Source organism: Bactrocera latifrons, unplaced genomic scaffold, assembly GCF_001853355.1.
Source record: "Bactrocera latifrons isolate USDA-ARS-PBARC rearing strain unplaced genomic scaffold, ASM185335v1 scaffold_26, whole genome shotgun sequence".
NCBI classification, from domain to species: domain Eukaryota; kingdom Metazoa; phylum Arthropoda; class Insecta; order Diptera; family Tephritidae; genus Bactrocera; species Bactrocera latifrons.
The window spans coordinates 1206934-1228593 of NW_017536185.1; the positions used below are offsets into that span (position 1 = coordinate 1206934).

The 21660-nt window shown below is 33.4% G+C and overlaps 9 protein-coding genes across 11 annotated transcripts; 7 read left to right on the forward strand and 2 right to left on the reverse strand.

Annotated features, from left to right (window-relative positions):
* Positions 1–1702: 1702 nt before the first annotated feature.
* Positions 1703–4283, forward strand: LOC108969592 (protein Mo25). The gene has a single exon (XM_018934394.1). The coding sequence runs from the start codon at positions 2146–2148 to the stop codon at positions 3166–3168; it is 1023 nt and encodes a 340-aa protein (XP_018789939.1). The 5' UTR covers positions 1703–2145; the 3' UTR covers positions 3169–4283.
* Positions 4284–4918: 635 nt separating this feature from the next.
* Positions 4919–5838, reverse strand: LOC108969595 (proteasome subunit beta type-1). The gene is made up of 2 exons (XM_018934396.1): positions 5650–5838; positions 4919–5595 (listed from the first exon to the last, which is right to left on the reverse strand). The coding sequence occupies exons 1-2, from the start codon at positions 5730–5732 to the stop codon at positions 4983–4985; spliced, it is 696 nt and encodes a 231-aa protein (XP_018789941.1). The 5' UTR covers positions 5733–5838; the 3' UTR covers positions 4919–4982.
* A 291-nt stretch (positions 5839–6129) lies between these two features.
* Positions 6130–7723, forward strand: LOC108969645. Its single transcript, XM_018934500.1, has 2 exons — positions 6130–6540; positions 7186–7723. The coding sequence occupies exons 1-2, from the start codon at positions 6166–6168 to the stop codon at positions 7675–7677; spliced, it is 867 nt and encodes a 288-aa protein (XP_018790045.1). The 5' UTR covers positions 6130–6165; the 3' UTR covers positions 7678–7723.
* A 630-nt stretch (positions 7724–8353) lies between these two features.
* Positions 8354–9980, reverse strand: LOC108969646 (prostaglandin E synthase 2). Of its 2 annotated transcripts, none has more exons than XM_018934501.1 (4): positions 9890–9980; positions 9072–9819; positions 8606–9012; positions 8354–8545 (listed from the first exon to the last, which is right to left on the reverse strand). In XM_018934501.1, coding segments are annotated over exons 1-4 (1245 nt in total). In that variant the 5' UTR covers positions 9891–9980; the 3' UTR covers positions 8354–8456. The 2 variants fall into 2 exon arrangements, with proteins under 2 accessions (XP_018790046.1, XP_018790047.1); XM_018934502.1 differs by having other exon boundaries at positions 9072–9809; positions 9863–9944.
* Positions 9981–10002: 22 nt separating this feature from the next.
* LOC108969647 (parkin coregulated gene protein homolog) lies at positions 10003–11559 on the forward strand. Of its 2 annotated transcripts, XM_018934504.1 has the most exons (6): positions 10003–10094; positions 10234–10368; positions 10461–10531; positions 10594–10776; positions 10837–11027; positions 11091–11559. In XM_018934504.1, exons 2-6 carry the CDS (start codon positions 10315–10317, stop codon positions 11354–11356), a joined length of 765 nt encoding a protein of 254 aa, XP_018790049.1. In that variant the 5' UTR covers positions 10003–10094; positions 10234–10314; the 3' UTR covers positions 11357–11559. The 2 variants fall into 2 exon arrangements, with proteins under 2 accessions (XP_018790049.1, XP_018790048.1); XM_018934503.1 differs by lacking the exon at positions 10003–10094 and having other exon boundaries at positions 10167–10368.
* A 176-nt stretch (positions 11560–11735) lies between these two features.
* LOC108969604 (protein anon-73B1) lies at positions 11736–12455 on the forward strand. Its single transcript, XM_018934411.1, has 2 exons — positions 11736–12015; positions 12083–12455. The coding sequence occupies exons 1-2, from the start codon at positions 11839–11841 to the stop codon at positions 12161–12163; spliced, it is 258 nt and encodes an 85-aa protein (XP_018789956.1). The 5' UTR covers positions 11736–11838; the 3' UTR covers positions 12164–12455.
* Positions 12456–12485: 30 nt separating this feature from the next.
* On the forward strand, positions 12486–13077 carry LOC108969603. Its single transcript, XM_018934409.1, has 3 exons — positions 12486–12636; positions 12695–12853; positions 12914–13077. Exons 1-3 carry the CDS (start codon positions 12588–12590, stop codon positions 12970–12972), a joined length of 267 nt encoding a protein of 88 aa, XP_018789954.1. The 5' UTR covers positions 12486–12587; the 3' UTR covers positions 12973–13077.
* Positions 13078–13951: 874 nt separating this feature from the next.
* On the forward strand, positions 13952–14774 carry LOC108969608. The gene is made up of 3 exons (XM_018934416.1): positions 13952–14133; positions 14224–14421; positions 14513–14774. The coding sequence occupies exons 1-3, from the start codon at positions 14094–14096 to the stop codon at positions 14611–14613; spliced, it is 339 nt and encodes a 112-aa protein (XP_018789961.1). The 5' UTR covers positions 13952–14093; the 3' UTR covers positions 14614–14774.
* A 1869-nt stretch (positions 14775–16643) lies between these two features.
* Positions 16644–17229, forward strand: LOC108969610. The gene is made up of 2 exons (XM_018934417.1): positions 16644–16730; positions 16790–17229. The coding sequence occupies exons 1-2, from the start codon at positions 16691–16693 to the stop codon at positions 17107–17109; spliced, it is 360 nt and encodes a 119-aa protein (XP_018789962.1). The 5' UTR covers positions 16644–16690; the 3' UTR covers positions 17110–17229.
* Positions 17230–21660: the final 4431 nt, after the last annotated feature.

Sequence of the window (21660 nt, forward strand, 5' to 3'; positions counted from 1 at the left end):
CATTTATAAAAGAATAAACGAAATGGAGAAATCAAATGACAATTAGAAGCACTTGATTTCTTAAGAAACTTCATTTTTTTTTCTGTTTTTGTACTTTTAAGCCAAATTTGTTACGATTTACAATGATTGGAAACTCTTGCAAATATGCAAATAATGACGCTTAATTATTTAAGACATGAAATGAATTAGGAAGGTCATTGTTGCAGGTGAACTACTCTACTAATGCGAAAAACCAAAAAAGTATTTAAAGGAACATTAAAAATAAATGAAATAACAATCACAACTACATACACTCTAATTATTAATGTGAAAAGCAAAAATATGTTATGCTATACAACTAAATGTATGGAATGATAATTAACTGTTTGCTTGCTCTTGCTCTGCGGATCAGAAATATGTACGAATTCTTAGAAATCAACATGTTTATGTGTATGTGTACTACCAAGATACGCAATGCTCAAATCAAATTAATATATACATATATACAAACAATTGCATAAATATTTACAAAAATGACGAATTCGTTTTCCAAAAATCATTTTATAATCACAATATGTAATACCAAATACATTTATATATGGTAAATTAGTAATGAAAACATTTATTTTAATTATAAATATACTAGTGGTATTTAGATATATGCATACATCTTAAACTTAACTTATATAAGAAAAACAAAGTAATAATAAAAACACACATCTGATTGATATCTAATAATTATATGCAAACATATTATAAAATTATGATAACATTTAAAATAATTTATGCGCATATACATACATACACCTATAATTACATTCATATACATATTTACATACCTACATAGATACATTTACACAAAAACTTATCTACACGTAAACATATTTAAAATACAAAAAGTTTCGCAATATTTCTCTACATTATTGGAAGTAACAATATTATTAACTAAAATAAAGTATAAACCATATTTTATCGTATTATGTATATGTTATAATGATCATGACAATGAGTATAATTTAAAACGCTCAGTAAAATAAAACAAAAAAGAAATAATTTTGTCATACATACCAAAATAAATGGAAGCGGTGTTTTATTCATTTGAATGGGAAATATTTATTTACATAAAATTATATATTATATTCAAAAGCCATCAGATAACCTGCAGCTACTTCCGCGGAATAATTCGAACCGCCTCTAATCAGAGGAAAGCTTGTACTCTTTTCATCATCATACATGTATGTATTTAATATATGTATTTATTCAGCCCCACACAACAAAACCTTTTACTTGCATGATCCTTTAGTGAAACTTGAAATCCTGCTATCTGAAATTAATTGAAGGAAAATGTTTTTTAAAAACAGATCCCTCGCTCTAAATGTGATTACATGGATCCAAACAATATCAATTAATTTTTTTTTTTTCGTAAACATATGTTAAAAAGTCTTAAACCATATGCTCTCACCGATGGAATGTTATCCAACTTCTCTTAAACTATAGCTAAACAATTTGTTAACGAATCATTCTCCATTATTTTAAATGCTGTTGATTCTATAACTGTATTTTAATATTATATCCGTCCATGCAGGCGTATTTCTGAAATTTCTTTTATTTCCGTTTCGCCATGACTCATTATACAAAATGGCAGCACACTGTCAAGAATATTTTGACATTTGCAAACTTTCGACGGGCTGGCAGCTTTCAAAAGGACGGCTAAAGAGAAAAGTCAAAAGAAAAGTAAAAACGAAAACTTTCCTTTTATTCAACTACACCCAAGAACGACAAAAGTAGAAAATTAACAGAATAAAAAACTGATTAAACCGATAAACATTACGAACGGCGAGTAAATCCATTAAAGTTGCATTGCTAAAGAACAAATCTAAGGACACAAACAACTTGCGAAGAATTCTACGATAATTCCGGCAGTGGTGCAGCGAATAGCCATTAGTCGCAGAACGCAACGAGCCGACTACAACAACAACAGCGAAAAGGCACATCGACCGCAGGAACAGTGTGGCAGCGATAGTAAAACCGCAGTGCAGATTGATAGGCATAGTCAAATAAAGTTTGTGCGTTAAAGAAACGTTAACATTGAAGCAGTCTGGTGTGACGGTACGAAAAAATAGGTGTGCGGTAAACCGGGTGTGAATAAAGTAAAGTGCCAACGTAATGCCCTTGTTTGGAAAATCACAAAAGACCCCCGCCGAATTGGTGCGGTCGCTTAAGGAAGCAATCAATGCACTAGAAACGGGAGGTGATCGTAAAGCAGAAAAGGCACAAGAAGATGTCAGCAAAAATCTTGTCTCTATTAAAAATATGCTTTACGGTAGCAGTGATTCGGAGCCACCAGCGGATTATGTAGTCGCCCAACTGTCGCAGGAACTGTATAATAGTAATTTATTGTTGCTGTTAATACAGAATTTGCATCGTATCGATTTTGAAGGCAAAAAACATGTAGCACTGATATTTAATAATGTACTGCGACGACAAATTGGCACACGTTCACCCACAGTGGAGTACATTTGTACAAAGCCCGAAATACTGTTTACGTTAATGGCCGGCTACGAGGATGCGCATCCAGAGATTGCACTAAATTCTGGAACAATGCTGCGTGAGTGTGCCCGATATGAGGCACTCGCAAAAATTATGCTGCACTCAGAAGAGTTTTTCAAGTTCTTCCGCTATGTAGAGGTGTCGACCTTCGATATTGCGTCAGATGCATTCTCCACTTTCAAGGAATTACTGACACGACACAAGTTACTGTGTGCCGAATTCCTCGAGGCCAATTATGATAGGTTCTTTACGCAACATTATCAAAGATTGTTAAATTCGGAAAACTATGTTACCAGACGACAAAGTCTGAAGTTATTAGGTGAATTATTACTTGATCGACACAATTTCACCGTGATGACACGTTACATTTCGGAGCCGGAAAATTTGAAACTTATGATGAATATGTTGAAAGAAAAGTCCCGTAATATACAATTCGAGGCCTTCCACGTCTTTAAGGTGTTTGTAGCAAACCCAAATAAACCGAAACCTATATTAGATATCTTGCTACGCAACCAATCTAAATTGGTTGACTTTTTAACCAATTTCCATACGGATCGTTCAGAGGATGAGCAGTTTAACGATGAAAAAGCATATCTGATTAAACAGATAAAGGAGCTTAAGCCGCTGCCTGAAGCTTAGTAGCATAGAAGCCTACGTAAACGAATCGCCAACCAATATGTACAGCATAAACTAAAACATCTGCAACACAATTTCCAACATCTTCAGCAAACCCAAAGCTACTACCACCACTTTTACCGTCATTATCGGTGCTACCAACTCCATCCGTTCTGCCAACTTAAGGCCTCAGCAGGTCCTGAAAGCCAGTTTTATCCGATCAGCACTTTCAACAACTTGCTGTGGTAGATGGCTCACATATATGCAGTAGGCTTGTGTGAAAATTAAAATTAACTGAATGATTGATTGCATGGCAGCAGTAATTGTGTGCTAGCTAGTAGTGTGCGTTATAATTTAAAGAAAAAGTAATATATAGTCAACTCTTAAATTATTTTCGCAGCAACAGAAATAGATAGAAGTTAAAAATAATGAAATGAGAATGAAACCCGATTACAGTAAATTTGCAAATATTTTTTAATAATTTCTTTTTTGAAATTATGAAAATTTAAAACCGTTAAACGCTATAGCAAAATAGCCCATCCATCTGCTGCATTTGGAAACGATGGATTGGGAAGTGTTGAGGGTGGTACCAAATTTTTTAAGATAAGATATTTCAACACGCTGTTGCCAACGCGTTATTGTCTTGCCTTAAAAAAAAAATATTTTTTGGCATAATATTCCACTGCTTTAAAATTTATGAGAAAAATGAAAAGGCAATAGCTTCTAAGTATAAAACTTTGGGCTTGATTGAAATATAAATCGAGGACAAAAACGGACTAAATAAAATCAAATTATTAAATAGGATAATGATAAAATAAAACGAAAAACAAAACATAATACGACTTACATACATACATATATGTGAAGGCAACTTTATAATGCGGCTTACGATTGACACTTTTGTTTTTGTTCTTTGTCGTTATTTTGTATGTTTGTTCATTTTACTATGTTTAGGAATGCAATTCAAATAAAACTAGTTATAAACTGCGAAAAAGTTATATAATTGCTTTCTTTTTACGATTCGAGTTAAATAATAGGGTTGAAGAGCAGGTAAATGCGGAGAGCGAATGTTGCCTCCCCAATTAACATAATCAGCTGAATAATAAAGAAAAAATTATTTATAATAAAAAAAAAAAAACGATACATACGCATGCAAATATACAACGTACGTACACCTAAGCATACATAATTGAATGTAGTATATAATRATTACAACCTTACTTGCATATACTATTACTATTAAAATATTATAAAACAAGAAAAATTATTTATATAATTATGCCTAAAATTTAAATGAAAAACTAAATAAAAAAACATAAATAAAATGTGCGATTAGCAGAAAACCTAAATTATATGAAACATTTTTATACATTTCCTTCTATATGTACACAACTATGCGATATGATTAATATGCAATCACGTAATATAATTAAAAATGATAAAGAATAGCATTGACCAAACCTAGTAGTGGAAACGTAAAAAGCGCACATCAACTACATACAAATATATAGTTTTATCTTTGGTATTTTGGAAAACAAGTGTGTACTAACATATTCAAATGGAGAAAAATTATTACTTTTATCTGTAAAAAGCTTTTGATAAATATTGATTAAAACAAAATATATCAGTTTACAGATTATACTAATTACTAGGCTCCAAAAATGATGCAAAGGAGAAATAGGGGTAGCAGACACACGGAAGAGACATTAGAAAATACACTTCTATTTTTTAGCACATAAAAATTTATGTACCTAAATCGGAGAACAATGACGCATATTTTCAAATTCGAAATTTATTTGAATGTTTTAATAAAAATAAGTTGTTTATTGTATACATATTTAATCCTTGCGTAGTTGCACCTCTTCTTCTGTAATTCCATCTTTCGTGATGACTTTCAAGATTACTGAATCACCAGTGTATATATCACGTTCCGCTGCTGAAATGAAGGCATCTTTAGCTACTTCCTTAGCCTTCTCCAAGGGTACTTTAGGTTTGTTTTTCACGTCTCTATCTTTTCCACCAATTTGATTGTCCAATACCGGTTGCAGCAACGTACCGGCCGAACCACCTGCGCGGTATGTGGTACGTTCGCAGTGACCAATAGGATCGTATGAATAGACAACACCTTTTCCTTCGGAGTCAAGTCCAGCCAATACATTTGAAACGTAGTAAGGGAAAAAGCGACGGTTGTACATAAGTATCGACAACATCTGTGCTACTGCTTCTGTTGACATGGTCTTCAAGTGTAGATGCTCATACATTTGCATACGTGCATTAACAAGACTAGTGAGCGCTAATGTATCACACCAGCAACCAGTTGAACCAAGTACAGTTTTCTCCGACAATTGGAAAAGTTTGTTTTGTTTTCGCGTGTGAATAGTGTACCCACTGCTCAAACGTGTATCTGCAGCAATTACAACGTAATCTTCACCGGCAATAGCCACAATGGATCTGTAAATAACTTCCCTCAGAAAATGTATTATATGAAATTATTTAAAAACTTACCCTCCATTTGATTCGTAAGGTGAGAAATCCTGATGCTGTGCACCGGGAACTTGATACTCAGGAAACGATTGAATTTTATGCATTTTTACTTAATGTAATATTTTCCCCAGAAAAATTACTAAAATGATAATTCGTGCAAGTGATTTGCAGAAATTCCTCCTTGTGTTGTCTATTGAATGACAATTAACAATTTTGTTTGACAGTTTTAAAAAGGGCTGCCACTATGAAAATATAATGCTGCCACATGTCTAAGTATAAATTATTTAATTTCAGGTTATTCTTATAAATAATTTATTAAATTTTAGATTAGATTTTTGTTTGTACATAAAGCAGGATATACACGTGCAGACATGTCTGTGCTACATGTCAAGTATTGCATACCGTCGCATCGTGTACTAAATTCTAGGTATGCATACAAGTATGAATGAAATTGAAATCTTTAAATTTTTTTGCCCGGTATGCAGACCGATCATACTTGTTGTCAATTTTGAAGTGAAGGATTGTGCGCACATCACAATGGCTATTATAAAAAATGATTTTTGGAGAGAATTTATTGAAGCCTTTAGAGAAGAAAAAGTGCTGTGGGAAATAAAAAATGAATTTAACAAAAATAATCTGAAAAGAACAGAAAGTTGGCAAAGACTTGCTAACAAATTGAAAGAAATTGATAAGGGTGCCACAATTGATACAGTAAAAAAGCGCGTTAATGGCATGCGAAGTTGCTATAGGAGAGAATTGTGCAAAATTAAAAACACTGAAAAATCTGGTGCTGGTGGAGAGGACATATATGAGCCAACGCTTTGGTACTTCCACCACCTAGACTTCCTTCGAGGAAACGAAGTGACAACGGCAGGAATAAGTACGCCTGAAGACCCCGAATTTGAAAATACGGTGAGTAAAATTTATTATAGAGAATATTTATGTATGAATATTAATTATTACATTTGTGTTTTATCGTATCATTATTATACGTTACAAAATTTATTTTGCCATGGAGTTGACAAAACTGTATTAAAATACAGTTAACAACGAAAGCGTTTCGCTGTATTTGTCGAATTTCCTCCATGAATGGCCCTTAGTTTGGAAAGTTCACAAGCACTTTGCAAAGGTGCGTTTTGTACATTGTTTGTGTTAACATTTTGTTAATCTATGCTGTCACTTATATACAGCAAGCCATTTTTCCGTGAATATAACAGCATGCTAAAACTATTTTAGATACTTTATAAGGGGGTAAGTTTATGCTGTTGGCAAGAATACGAAAGCGACTCGATAATCTGTAATTGAAAATAGTTTCGTCGGAGCTTAGTTGGGTACGACTAAATGGCTTCATTAAATTCTCCGGAAATGCATCATGTTGTAATAGTATGAGCCTGCTCCAGGTGGTTTCATAATTTCTACATGCTTGCCACCGATAGGTCCAATGCAGTTGGGGAAATTCCGAAGTGTATGGAAATCGTTAGCAATGGATTTTTTTTTTTTTTTTTTTGGAATCTGTAATAAGTGCAAAAATAATTTTAGTCTTTCCTCTATTTCCAGGCTCATTCGCATAGTAAAAAACGAAAGAAATCTGACAATAATTCAAAGTTTCTGGAAAAGGCAAAAGAACACCTTGAACAAGCAAAAAAAACAAAAGCTATACGCGATGATGCTGACGTATTTAGTGAATCATGGGCAGTTTTATATAGGAAATTATCTGCGGAGCAGCAAATATACGCTAAACGAGCCATAGACGAGATATTGGTACATGGACAGTTGGGAAACTTGGATTTGAATTCCGTTCAGATAAATGTAGTGCAAAGAGATCCAAGAACATTGACAATATCTCGTGTTTCGACTCCATACACCTCTTCAGGATCCCCAACAGATGTTTATCCCACAGCCATAACTCCAGCGCCACAAATACTTACACCAAAAAGCAATCGAATTGATTGTTCTCAATCTGTGTTTGAGGAATCAGCTGAGTATAGTAGTATAAAATCCCCAGCTCGATCTTTTAATGAACTTTCTAGAGACTCCCAGTATCAGTAAATTTAATTTAAATGTATTTGGGTTTTTTTTTAATTTTATAGTACAATTTTTCTACCATAAATAATTAGAAAAATAATACAAAAAAATTAGTTTTTAATTTTTTTCTTTAAATTTTCATGATTATAAAAATAATTTTCGTGTATGAAATAAAAAAATATAAAACTAGAAATGAAATACTTGAATACTAATTGAACCCCAATGTTTCTATTGTTGCTTCACAAATTTCAATCACAATATTGCTGTTAAAAATTTTAAATCTTCAAAACTCTCGCCTGATGACAAACATCTGATGGTAGCCGAAAGCCGTTCATGTGGCGTTAAAGCGTCTCTCATAGAGGTGTCTTTTATTTTTAAAATTTTTTGCACCAAAAGCGTTGCTTTCGTTTTTTTTTTCCTTGCACACCGAAATTACAACTAGCGCGAAAATTTCCTTTGCTGGGGTCATGTCCGTTCACTTCAACAATTACAACGAAATGATGTCTGAACAACATGTCAAGTTATTGTATAGTGAACTTACTTGCGACTCGGTATGCATACAAGTCTGCACGGTTATATCCCGCTTAAATTAGTATTTTAGATCATATAACCGTGATAACATGAAACATGATTTTACTTATAAACTTTAATGGTTGATGATACAAATTTGAGGAAGGTTTATATAATAAAATAAAAATTATAACATTATTATAATAATTTATTAAAGCTTTTAAATTAATGCTTAATCACTTTGGTTATTTCAATAAATATATGACACAACGTTTAAAATATCCTTTAGGTCATTAAGCATTAAGCGGAAGCAAATCTGTTCGTCTAACCAAATTGCCACGATTCCGGTCGACCATTTCCTTTACGTTGTTGTACCATACACCTAGCGATAAAATCGAATTTTAAGTCTTTATATAAATAAGTCTGTGTCTGTTTTCCTTACCAATGTTAGTATTTTTCAAGCAATCTCCAAAAGTTTCACAACCTTCCATGCTATTAAGTACACCAAAAACTGATAGATCAGCTAAATTTGGACGGTCACCTCCCATAAATTTCTTTTTCTGTTTTTCAAGTTCTCCGGTCCACTTATCAAGGGCATCATATATATGCGAGCGTACATCATCTGACAACCCATGTCGTCGTTTTATTATTTTACTTATACCCCACATAGCAAATGCACCCACATTCACCATTAGATCACGTTCCCATTTGGGGAAGTAAATATCCCATTCGCCTGCCTTCGAAAACCACTCAAATGTTTCACGTGCTTCACTCAAAGTGCGGTAGCAGTTGGGTGAGATAAGATGCACAAGATGTGAATCCGCCCACGTACGCCATTTCCGTTCGTTCCTGAAGCGTTGACAAATAAAAAAAAAAATTTATTATTTTGAATGGAATGGCATACTCACTCCTGAATTTCTCGAGTTGCATGTTTAGGTGTTTTATCTTGATACATAAGGAAATATTTGTTCATTATATCTAAGCGTTTCTTATCGTCGTCATCGAAATATGATATCATGGGATAAAACTTGGCTAACTCGCCTATATCAGTTTCCTTGTCATTTAAGTATGATGCCAAGAGAGAGATAATTGCACTTGAGTCCGACATCTGTATGTAACGTCCATCGCCTTGCTCAACCAAAATCATAGGCACTTTCTTTTGTTCGGACCATTTTATGTCTTGTCGCAGTACTGCATCAACCTCGACCACAGAGTACGATATACCCATGAAATCAAGAAAAGCTCGCACTTTGCAACAGAAGGGACACGTTTGATATTGAAAAAGTATTATGTTTAAATTTGATTTATCATTGGGATTAATGAATCGCTTAGTTATTTTAACATCTGGTAGTTCTTTTAGAATTTTGGGTGGAATACGTTGATGCTCCATGTGAGAACTTTTATCTTTCCAATTTCCATATACAGAATATGCTGTACCTGAAGCGGCTCCAATGCCCGCTCCAATAAGTGCTAATTTAAAAGTGCTTGTACCATTTCTTTTTGGAGTAACCTGTGATGCATAACGTCTGCACTGTGCACCAATCGATCTGTAAGCGGGCGACACATTGCACTCAATAGACCGGCCTACAATGCTTGCTGCAATTCGTCGATTTATTCCCATTCGCAAAGTTGACATTACTGCTTTTCTGTTAAACACTATTATTTCAAATTAATTAAAATTTAATATGTTACTTAATACCGGTTGAAAATCTTTTAAGTGGAATACTTTTCTTTTGATAAGCGCCAATCTAGAAATAACCTTCCTGATTGTCAGCTGATATGGGCAATGGGAGATGTCACTTCAACTTGTCATTTAAAGCGTTTTATTCACCATTACGGGAAATTTCTTCTTTCATATCGCTAATTTTTTGTTCTGTTTTGTACCAAAACTGTGAATTTATTGTGAAAATTAAATAAAATTTCCTCAAAATGTATTTCTATTCTTATTCGTTCATTCCAATAAACTGTATAATATTCCAGTTTCAGTAAAAAGTTTTTTGTGAAGAAAGTTCTGAAGCAATTGCATATAAATTTTTCATTCAAATTTTTGGCATTTTTATTTAATTTCAGCGTGAAAATATAGCAGGATAATTTGAGTAAAAATCCGACGGACGATTTCTCACTCCAATATACTAAGGACACGATAAAATAATGCACATAACAGGAAAGGAATGTCGCAATTATTTATTACAAAGGAAAAATTTGGTACGAATAAGTATTTATAAGGCATATTCAGAAAAGAGCAGGCTTTTCGTATACAACGTACAGTTATATTTAAAAAAAAAATCATTTAACAGCCTATTCGTACTGTTCCGGCCTTTACTTATCAAGCACTCCAGAAGAACACAATGGTTGAACCACCACCAAAGTGAGTTTCTATTGATTGAAATTTTTAAGACTTTTGCTTAAGTTTAATCCGAATCTTCGTAGAATCTATATATACAAGAAGCGGCCTGTTAAGGAAACACTCTTTAAAATGTATTTTCGGCGTGGTGACATCCCGGTAGCTAAAAGAATTAAAGGAAGTGGAAAGGGTATTTCAGGAACAGTGAAATGGTTTTGTGAACCAAAGGAACTTGACTATTGCTACTATTTGCCAATATTTGTGGATGGGTACGTCGAAATATTTCATCAAGGTGATATCCTCAATGTTTTATTTTTCCCTAATTCCAGTCTAGCGGATACTGACATAGACATACGTTCACTTGCTCAAGAAGCTGCGATGGATTTAATCCTCAAAGCGCCGCATAAAATTTTACCAGTTCTGCCCAAACTGATACTTCCGTTCAAAAGAGCATTCAACACTCGTGATAAACGAATAATAATATCAGCGCTAAAAGTCTTGCAAACTATGGTTCTGGTTGGTAAGTTTTAAAACATGATTACATTGAAATTGAAAGAATTGCATCCAATGTATTTTACGTCAGGGCCTTGCGTTGGACAAGCTCTCGTTCCATACTACCGGCAGCTGTTGGCCGTATGTAATTTATATAAGAACATTAATGTCAACCTCGGTTCTGGTGTTGATCCTGATCGTAGTCGTCGCATCGGCGATGTTATCGAAGATACTCTCTCTTTGCTTGAAACATGTGGAGGGCCCAATGCATTTATCAACATAAAGTATATGATTCCAACTTATGAGAGTAGCACCCATCCCATATGTGAGCCGTCGGCAGAAAAACCTGGTGCTTAAAGCATAAAATATAATTAGAGATAGATTTTTATAGTACAATAATGTAGGTTACGAGAGAGCAAGAAGTTAAGCCATTTTTAAAATAATAATTTGTATTTTATATTTTATTAATGGCTTATATATTTGCTTACTCCTGAACAGTTAAAATATATATCTAGCGCGACATTATATTTTATATATAAACATTTAGAGCGGTTTTTGTCATGTATACCTTTGCTATATGAGAAAAAATAAATTCAAAATTTATAACCGTTAAAATATAATGTTGATAATTTCACAAATTTGATACACCACTACATACATCTTCATGTAGTTGCTGTCAATTTTACTTTGATAATTTGTTAGAGTTCATAAACGTTATTGTGACTGATTTGCAAGTGATTGGAAAAGAAGAAGCAGACGCATCCTAAAAAATAAACAAACTGATAATTTTGTGAACATTTCATCGATACAAAAAATTGCATTAATTATAACTAGAAATTATGGGGGCCCTTTTTGAAAATGGCTTAAGGTTGGACAGATATAACAGTGACGATCTCTTTAATGCGCTGCTACGTTATGGATTATTTGTAGGCGCAATATTTCAGCTCATCTGTATTGCGGCATCGATTTTGCTCCCTGCTGCTAGTGAAGGATCGAATGGCGAAGATGGAAGCGAGGTTTGTTGTATCATATTATAATGGCAACCTAAATCTGAAATACGATTTGTTTTAATGCCACTTAAAGGATTACAAGTTCAACAGCGAAATGGGAAATATGCGGCGATTGCACAAGTTACGCAAACAGGATAAAAAGAAGCGACGTTGATTCTATCATCGTGTACAAATATTTCTAACTCAGTATATGAGTTCACAATGTAATTAAGATAGTAAGATTTATTTGCTGATAGAGTGTCATGCAATATTTACGAGTTTCGTTTTATATTTTAAACAGCAAAGCAGTTAAAATCCCTATACCCATTATATGTATATAATTTGACACATGCACATATGTATTTGTATATTAACAATTATATTACAGTAGCGTGAAAATTACATTTTCATGAATGTTCAGATAAAAAATTTCAAATATATTATAAACATTCCCACCAACTGGTAAACATATTGTAACACTACACGAGATTCTACAGGTTCGTATTTGGTTAAACTTCTCAACGGCAGCTTGTCTAAAAAATCAATTGCGGCGACAGTGTTTTAGCAGCACTTGCGCCTACAAAACTACCAAATCTAACATGCGCTTAGCATTTTTATTAATATTATTACACGGTCAGACATTGAAATGTAAGTAAAATTACGCAGTATTTACATAAATAAATTCAATTCAAATGTTAATATTTAGTGGTTGTTGAATGCATTCCATCAACGGATTGTGGCGATGTGTCTGACTGTGTTCCGGAGAGTCAAAATGCTATATGTGCACTCGATCGGGAAATTGTGTGTTTTAAATATTTTTACTCCTTATGCCATCTGAAGTATGAAGAATGCCAAGATCAAAGAGGTTCACAACTCAATTGTAATTGTGTTATTTAAAATTTAAATTTTTTACTTTTATCAATAGAGTACGCGGTTTATTCACAAGCATACTGCGAAAATTCTGCCTTTATGTGTGGCACCTAGTCGAAATTGGGGCAAGCTAGTTTGAAGTTGACTTTTTAGTAATAGTTCATAAATGGAATGGAAAATTAATCCACAGAAAATATAAAATGATATTTGAATAACTAAGAATTGTTTTTAAAACATCACTTTTTACCTTTTAAGATATTAAACAATTTCAGCAGTAATATTAATTTGAAAGCGTAACGTTATGAAACTACGATCTATTTGTTGCTGTTCGTGACTGGAGTTCACATACACACGTGTATGCACACCTGTGTTTGTACGCGATACTCTGTGCAAACTCAGCGGTGAGCGGTTTTTGTGATAAAAATGCGGAAATAAATGAGTATATAAAAAAACATGCACAGCGAAAAATATGGTCTCTAATAAGTCAGTAAAAAAAAGTTTGAAAAAGTATCTACATGCATACAAAAAAGTGTTAAAATCAAGAAAAAACGTTAACTTCGACTGCTTTAAAGCTAAAATATGCTGCTTTTCTCATGGGGAATTTCTTCTAGCAACTATTTTTTCTTAAAGCTTAACTAAATCTGAAAATTTAATCGGCAAACCTTTTAATCGTTTTTATCCCAAAAAGTATTTCATACAAAGACTTGATTTTGAGCGGTCAGTTTGTATGACATCTATATAATCTAGTGGTGCGATCTGAACAATTTATTCGTAGAATTTGGTGTTATTTTGGGCAATAATTTATATGAAATTTGTGAAGATAAATAAAAAAGTTTTTCTACTTGACTTGATCGATCAGGATGTGTGACAACTATATATTATATATCCTATAATAGAGGTCCAATATCGGCGGCTCCGATAAAAAAATTTCTTGATGAGAAAAGGATGTGTGCAAAATTTCACATCGAAAGCCAGAAAATTGAAGGAATAGTCCATGTTTATTTATATATATATGTATATGTTGTTTCCTTCTGAGTTTTACTCTAATTTTTAAAGTATTCTAAATGAGCAAAAATGGTGTTTATAAACACAAAAGTCAGTAACAAAATATTTTTGCCAGTGTCTACTGATAATGCGAACAAAATATAGGCATGTATGTATTTTAATTGAATTAGCTTAAGAAGTTAGTTCCTCTTCAACCGTCCACAGAAATATACGTTATTTTTATTTAAAACATGCTAACCATAAAATTCGCGTTTTGTTTAATACTAATGTGTGAGTAAAATTGTTTACTATATCTCTTTACATACACATATCCATATGTACGCATTTAACACCCAAACAACTATTTTCAAAATTGAAAAGGCTGTTTTGCTGAGACGAAGCCGCAACCTGCTACAGTTAACGGTCCTCCAAGTGTGACAGGAAAATGTGATCTTGAGAGTAATTGTAAGATAAATGAAACTACTATACCGTTATGTCGTTATGATGACGGTGCTGGTTGCATACGGAAATATGCATCGAAATGCCATTTGGAGATAGCAGAGTGTATGGCTGGCACAAGTAAGTAACCCAAAAGTTGTGAATTAATGGTTTCTAATTATGTGCGTATGTTTGTGTATTTTATATCTAATCGTCAAAAAAACAATTGTAGAATACACAGATTACAGCAACGATTATTGCTCAATGGACACTTACCTATGTGAGGAGGGCTATGAACGTTGGACGATATTCTTTGGATATGAAAAAGCTTAATTTGGAAATTGTCAAACCAGTGATAAGAGAAAAACACCCATTAATTATGTTGACTGGCATATGTACGCATAAAATATACAAAAGTATGTACATAATTATGTACATATGAATTAATAAACGGGCGTTCTTGACATATTTATCTTGAACGTCGATGAAAGTTGCTTCTAGATTATCTTAAATTGATATTTGCACTGATGTAGTTGTGTTTCACCAAGAAAAACCTGGAATGTTGACGTATTCCAAAAATATACGTTAACTAGAACCCGTTATATTTTAAATTTCTCTCTTCACTCCACTTTTTCAATAATTATTACTTTTAATTGATTTATTTTTAGTTATAATAATCACTCGAATTTAAGGTGTAGACGTATACTAACGGTAAGGGTATTTTATTGTTATCGAATAACTTTATCCCAACTTACTTTTTAGTAAATTTTCACCATATGTTTTTGTTGCAGTATTATAGAACAGTTCCCAATGGATTTTAACGGTGATTTACGATCTGATAAAAATTGCCAAAATTGGTCAATTTAAACTGGAGAGAGGCAGTGTGTTTTTTACGGACGAATCAAAACTTGGGGGAAGGCTGTTTTAAGATCTTTTAGGCTCAATATTGATTGTAAGAGATCCCGTGAGCTCTTTTTTGTCAGAAAGACTAACCTTACCCTAATTGTGAGGCTTCCAACAAGCCTCCTGGCCTCCAACTTGTGCATGCTCTAAAGTTGAGAACTGACCGAATGCCAGCTGCAGAAGCTGTATGGAAGAAGTTGAGGTGGAAACATCTCAGCACTTCCTTGTTTGTCAGCGTTGGCAAGATTTGGGTTTAAACACTTGGGAGCTCACACTTTTAGATAACTCACCGAACTGGGCGGTAATATAAATTAAACGATTGAGAAAATTTTTTACATAAGCTGCTTTGCTGACTTATAAGGTCAAATTAAAGGAGTTATATTTTCACGGCTTCACAAAATACTGCATATATTGGTCCAAGGGGGATGTCTGGATCAGCCATCAAACCTATCAATGTATAATGTAATTTGCAACGGTCTGACTATAATGAAAATGCTCAATTAATGAAAAAAAATGAAAATTTTCTAAACACCCTGTATTCAAAGAAGTTCATGCGCTTTTTTTTAATGAAAATAATTTTGTTGATACAAGTGTAAATTTATTCTGAAATTTACAGTCCTAAAACACATAGATCTATCCAATGCTGCTCGCATTATTATATCGTACATATGTATGTTTGTATGTATAGAATGAAGGCATAATCCAAGCGTGATGTATATATAGTAGAGTTTTCAATTTGCCTTGTCGTAATTCTCTAACCTTAGTCTGGGAAACAACTACTTCTCATTGCTTTCAGATTTGAATTTGTTTGTGTGCAGCCAACACTCTGATTAAAAACACCTATCGTCTGCTACTGACCCCAAAAATATATGGTATTGAGTTTAGTGTTGCCGACCTTGTGAAATTAGTTCAGGTGGGATCAGGTAAGATTAAGTTTAGGCTAAGTTGATCGCTTCCATTATAGTAAGTGCCCGATCTATTGGGGGATCTCTATGAACATCACCCAATCGGCTTAATACAGCATTATTTGAAGGAGTTTTCTAACTAGGTATTGGCATAAGCTCATGATTCAATTAAACAGTGTTTGGCGCCTTCTTTTGGGAAACTGGTGTTTAAGAAGACTATAAAGTTACTGTAAGGCTTAGAGCGGACTCCACTCTCCAAGCTCAAAATCAGCCTTTAAAGGTGAATATCTCTTGGATTAATTAAGAGGTGGACAACTGGATGTACATAATTATTTATAATGACCTGAATATTTAGGCATTTATAGTAGTTTTGGAACGTGAGGAACCGATAGTTATTGAAGCGGAAACATTTTTGCGCCAATAATTATTTACAAACACATACATAATGTGTATATGTGCGTAACACAGCTATTTTAGTGAAATCAAAATTTGTCACGTAGCAGTTTTTAATAAATTTTGTCAGCAAGCAAAAATGACTGCCAGTCGATTCGTTAAGCCAGTGAGTGTTTAAACCAGTAAAAAACGGTATATAGTTTTGGAAGATGTCTAGTCGTAAAATTTCGCTTCTTTTGTTGGTGGCATGTAAGCTGGTAAATCGCCTGCAGTGTTTATTTTGGTTACATGCGTGAAGATTATTTCAGATTCCATAGCATTAATACACGCACGGCCTAATGAAAAGCTTGCTGCGCGGCTTTCACGTCTCTACTTGGATCCAGCGAATGACGAACGCTTCAATGATATCGAACGGTTCAACGGCGACGAAGTGCAGTATTCCGCCAGAAAGGATATGGTGGATGAAGAAGTAGTCTTACAGATTATGGATGTGTCCACCAAAAAAAATGATGAAATTGAGGCTCTCAACCAAAGTGCCGAAATAGAGGAGGGACTAACGCGTTCGATGGTTTCTTCGATATTCAGATTTATGGCCAATGTGATGGGACCCTTTATACATAGATTGTAATAATTAAATACACAAGTGTATATGTATATGTATGCAATATTTTTTTAACAAACTTCGGGGCAAAATGTCTTTGGCCTTCGTTTTTTGAATTTTTTACATTAATAAACATCGAAATTTGTAACGATGAACGAAAGCAGTTTATACGTCAACGGACTTTTTTATATCAATAGCAAGTTTAAATTACAATTTTTTTGAAAAAAGTTTTTCTTGAACTGGTTGGAGGTTACACCGATTTACACCGATGAAAGTTTTAGACTGATCCAATATTAAGATAAGTCACATATTGGCAGGTATATGTGGTATAAAGTCACTCGGAAGTTCGAAAATCTTTGTATTATGCATATGGGAGCTAACCGATTCAACCCACTTTGGCACACAGACATACATCATCAGGATTCTCTCTGAATTTCATTATATATCTTACACACTGACCGATATTTTCGGTCCGATTTGGATAATTTCTGGAAATAGGGTTAGTTTCATCTCGTTTTATTAAGTGCGTCTTGATTTACATATATACTAAAAAGTAAGGGAATCAAATCGAATTTAAAACTATGGTATATGAGAAGGAGGCGTGAGTTTAGACCGATTTCTTTCGCTTTCGCATACCAAATTTGGTTCAAATCGGTCGGGTGTGTCTTTAAATATGTGATAACACCTCAAAGTGTGCGGATCGCGCATACGAAGTTTCATCAAGAAATTTTAATTTTTACTCAAGTTATAGCTTAGACGGACGAACGGGCAGAAAGTCAGTCAGCCGAATTTAAAGCAGTCATCATGATCCTTTATATATGTATATGAAATCGTTTACCTATCTCACTTAGTTTTAGGTTTTATGTACAACCGGTAGGTGAAACAACTTTACACTCTGTAGCAACATGTTGCAAGAGTATAAAAAAAACGACCTGCTCTAATGTATATTATATGATATATATTCAAAATATACAATTGAATACCAATTATCATATTATAAGTTTACAAATATAGTGTACGAGTATGGTCTTTTGAACTTAGACGCGGCGAAATCGAAAATTGTAGAATAATTTGTTCGAACTTCATGGAAGTCATGGAATTTCTGGCATGAGTTGTTTTTTTTTTATTAAAATTAAGTCAGTTCAAGTGGATTAAAAAATTGTATGGTCTCTACTGACCGCATATGTGAATATTGTACATTTGCATACAATATTAGCATGTACTAAGCCTACGGAATACCGGGTTGTATTTCGTCAAACCTTCGTGCGTACTTAAACCATGAAAGAACATTGTTAGTTTGCTTTAACGTGTATTGCAATTTCTATAATAATTTTGGTGAAGTAGTATATACTCTTCCCTTTTCCCTATTTCCCTCTTCTTTCTTTTCTCAGAAATTTAGCTATTATTTGTTGAAAACTTATAAGCCGACAAATAATATAATACCACCTCTAGGGAATGGCAAAGATATGATGAAGCTTTACATTTTTTTATGTTGCCAACAACACCTTCCGTTTAAGGGGATCTGTACCTACGACAACTTTTGAGAACGAGTTCCGTACCTTTTTCCATGTATAAACTACAAACTGCCAATTAGCTGCCATTTCGATTTGGGTGGATAGATAAGTATACTGGCATGCATATTCACAGTTTCTATTTCGAAGCTGCGTTACTATACGTAGTAACAAAATGTATATTCGAAAGCGCTGTTTAATTGGCAACAATGCAGAAAGATCTTTACTTCGTTATTTACATACAAACATGAAATATGGAAAGAAACAGAAGTTGGATCACAACTGGTTTTAGGGAAGCTTTTTCTGTCTGTATGGGTGGGTTCCTTTATAAAATAACTTTGTTTCATATCGAGCATCGCATTTTACTTTGTTCTCACTAACATCAAAAACATTGCAACAGCACACGCTCATCGACAGGCTCTGTGCTCGTAAATATCATGAAATAGGGTGTCAAAACAGTGGCTTAAGGCTTAAGTACATACATAACTTTAAAACTTTTCTATTATACAAAATAATAAAAAAAAAAAAAAAAAAATAAAATAAAACATCGGCTTTTGCCTGTAGGATACTCGTAATAAAAACTTTGGTGTTTCTTTATTCTATTTTAAATATGAGAACATTGTTTAGAGTCAAGTTTGATAAGTTATTTGTTATTTTGTTTATAATTATTGTCTACAAGAAATCCGCTTAAGTCTATGTGTAGTGATCATTTGAGTACAATTCTTTAACATTTAGATTGTGATGACATTGCAAATAATTTATTAAAATACATATGGAGTAAGCGAGTCCTTAGCAAAGCCTATAAGCTGGATGGGTTTTCCGTTCAGCTAAATCACACAAAGACATATCTACCGTTTCGAGATCTGAAATGTAAATAATTAAATTAATATTTTTATAATAAAGCTGAGAAAAAATTCTCCATAATATTATATTGAAGAATATGAACCTATGACTAAGTACATTGTAATATTGAACTGGCGAATTTATGGATATATTTTTGCGTTCTATATACATAGTTCTTGGGTTCGACATTTGTTTCCAAACAATATCATTCATTTTTTTCGAAAAGTTACCTTTAGTGATGACGGTGAAAGGTGACATGTAAAAGTTTCGTCAGTTTCGAAGTAATGTCGAGAATATATGGTATGTAGAAGCCAAAAGAGGGGTAATAAATATTATATATACATGGTAGTTTGAGATTTGCCATTTGGCTGGAGATGTACTTGTAGTTAAAAGAAGGATGCGAGGAACCTAGTAAGCTGCTGAGGTTGGAGTGCAAATTAAATTATTGGGAACCCATTAACTTGAGAGTGGTTATTATGAATTCTTGAACTGATAATTATACTATATTAAAGAAAACTATCATATCAAGTAAGTAATTTGAAATAATTTGTAGTTTATTAGAGTGATTTGTAGAATTGAGAGCAGAAAAGTCCTAGGTGACTTGAGAATTCGTAAATGTAGTAGTTCGGTGAGGAATTAACTTCGGCCACAACTTCAGCTCACGCTTTTTCTGTTGTGGTCAATGAACTGGTGCTTCCCAATAATAAATATTGCGTAGTCGAAAGAGTATTTTCCTGTTTGTGATTATTATTTCACATTATGTTACACTACACAGTGTTGAAAAGGTGAGATTTTAAGCTTCACTAAACCAAAAAAAATTAAATTCGGGGGAGCTGGGAAAAATTACAGCTGTTCAAAAATGAGTGAAAAATAATGAATTTTTTCTATAAAAAAGAAGAGATCGCCACGCAAGCCACCAATGAAATTTGGGAAGTTGACGGAGACGATATCAATTCATGTAGCATAACAATGGTTCGCTCGTTTCTGTTCCGTTATTGGAAAATATAGATATTAAGCCGGCTATTTCTGAATTTTTATCAAATTGCGATTAAATCGTAAAATATTTGCTGCTATATAAATATATATGTGGAAGCAATCACTATACTCACTGAAAGTGTATCAATAAATAAAATTTCTATATTTTGTGTGAACTCGATTCGACGCTTTAGAGGTTAGGAGTGTATTTTGATTAATTCGGTTTGTCTTGAAAATAAGTATGTATTATAGTGGGCAAAGACAGTTCGCCAAAGCCTTCTTTCTTTTTATAAAAATAATAATTCGTTCGAACTGTTTTAAAAGTATACTCAAGGTCTTCAAGAATACCTTCAGATTTTAACAGCAGCAGTGAAATTTTAACCGAAGAGGCCGTTCTCAGATTCTCTTGCACTCGCAATTATTATAAGTAATTAATATTATTCACGAAAAAACAAGAACAAAAAATTCATTAAGTTCCGTTGCTTTCGGAGCTACTTACTGTGCTTCGTGGTACATTTTAATCGATCGTACAGACATTTGTTGTCAAATCTAGCATAACAATTACTGTCATAACCGCAAACAAGATCGCGTGTCGTGGGACATTCTTCGTTGCATTGTTTCGGCTTCGACTGTGACTCTGAATCTGCACTGGCCAATGCGACAAGCACGAGCACTAAAATTAGAAAAAGTATTTAGTACTCGTTTAATAATTAATAGAATATATGTATATAATTTCATTGGACATTTACCTATTAGCACATAGATAAAAGACGCTTTTGTTGTTGTATTCGCCATTTTAATTTCAAAATAGAAATCACTGTTATTGTTTTTAAAAGAATTTTTAATTATGTGTAACAATTATGTAAATTACGCTGGCGCTGCAATCTGTCTGTCACGGAATCTCTTATTCGACTGTTTTTGCTGCGTCGGCTTAAATGTGCTCGCTGGCGATGCGAATTTCTATCCCAGTTTCCGTTATAAAGTTGGATTTTGCATAAATAAATATACACACAAATTCGTATATATTTAAGTAACTAACAGTATAGGCTGCGCTTCACAGTAGGCGCTCAATAAAGTGAACTATTTTTTCACTTTCAAGTCCAGGTTATAGACTTGATTTGTGTATGTAGTTGTACATAGTTGTATTAATATGTACATATATACAATATTTTTATACTCTCGCAACAAAGTTGCTAAAGAGAGTATTATAGTTTTGTTCACATAACGGTTGTTTGTAAGTCCTAAAACT

Excerpts from the sequence above, each read along its gene's own strand:
- LOC108969592 (XM_018934394.1), top strand. The coding sequence starts at position 2,146 with ATGCCCTTGTTTGGAAAATCACAAAAGACCCCCGCCGAATTGGTGCGG.
- LOC108969595 (XM_018934396.1), bottom strand. The coding sequence starts at position 5,732 with ATGCATAAAATTCAATCGTTTCCTGAGTATCAAGTTCCCGGTGCACAG. Across the intron at positions 5,596-5,649 it reads CCTTACGAATCAAATGGAGG|ATCCATTGTGGCTATTGCCG; the intron begins GTAAGTTTTTAA and ends AGTTATTTACAG.
- LOC108969645 (XM_018934500.1), top strand. The coding sequence starts at position 6,166 with ATGGCTATTATAAAAAATGATTTTTGGAGAGAATTTATTGAAGCCTTT. Across the intron at positions 6,541-7,185 it reads ACCCCGAATTTGAAAATACG|GCTCATTCGCATAGTAAAAA; the intron begins GTGAGTAAAATT and ends CTCTATTTCCAG.
- LOC108969646 (XM_018934501.1), bottom strand. Across the intron at positions 9,013-9,071 it reads GCAACTCGAGAAATTCAGGA|GAACGAACGGAAATGGCGTA; the intron begins GTGAGTATGCCA and ends TCAACGCTTCAG. Across the intron at positions 8,546-8,605 it reads CTTGAAAAATACTAACATTG|GTGTATGGTACAACAACGTA; the intron begins GTAAGGAAAACA and ends TTTTATCGCTAG.
- LOC108969647 (XM_018934504.1), top strand. The coding sequence starts at position 10,315 with ATGCACATAACAGGAAAGGAATGTCGCAATTATTTATTACAAAGGAAA. Across the intron at positions 10,369-10,460 it reads TATTACAAAGGAAAAATTTG|CCTATTCGTACTGTTCCGGC; the intron begins GTACGAATAAGT and ends ATCATTTAACAG. Across the intron at positions 10,777-10,836 it reads TTGCCAATATTTGTGGATGG|TCTAGCGGATACTGACATAG; the intron begins GTACGTCGAAAT and ends CCCTAATTCCAG.
- LOC108969604 (XM_018934411.1), top strand. The coding sequence starts at position 11,839 with ATGGGGGCCCTTTTTGAAAATGGCTTAAGGTTGGACAGATATAACAGT. Across the intron at positions 12,016-12,082 it reads ATGGCGAAGATGGAAGCGAG|GATTACAAGTTCAACAGCGA; the intron begins GTTTGTTGTATC and ends TGCCACTTAAAG.
- LOC108969603 (XM_018934409.1), top strand. The coding sequence starts at position 12,588 with ATGCGCTTAGCATTTTTATTAATATTATTACACGGTCAGACATTGAAA. Across the intron at positions 12,637-12,694 it reads ACACGGTCAGACATTGAAAT|TGGTTGTTGAATGCATTCCA; the intron begins GTAAGTAAAATT and ends GTTAATATTTAG. Across the intron at positions 12,854-12,913 it reads AGAATGCCAAGATCAAAGAG|AGTACGCGGTTTATTCACAA; the intron begins GTTCACAACTCA and ends TTTTATCAATAG.
- LOC108969608 (XM_018934416.1), top strand. The coding sequence starts at position 14,094 with ATGCTAACCATAAAATTCGCGTTTTGTTTAATACTAATGT. Across the intron at positions 14,134-14,223 it reads GTTTTGTTTAATACTAATGT|GCTGTTTTGCTGAGACGAAG; the intron begins GTGAGTAAAATT and ends AAAATTGAAAAG. Across the intron at positions 14,422-14,512 it reads AGAGTGTATGGCTGGCACAA|AATACACAGATTACAGCAAC; the intron begins GTAAGTAACCCA and ends AAACAATTGTAG.
- LOC108969610 (XM_018934417.1), top strand. The coding sequence starts at position 16,691 with ATGTCTAGTCGTAAAATTTCGCTTCTTTTGTTGGTGGCAT. Across the intron at positions 16,731-16,789 it reads GCTTCTTTTGTTGGTGGCAT|ATTCCATAGCATTAATACAC; the intron begins GTAAGCTGGTAA and ends AGATTATTTCAG.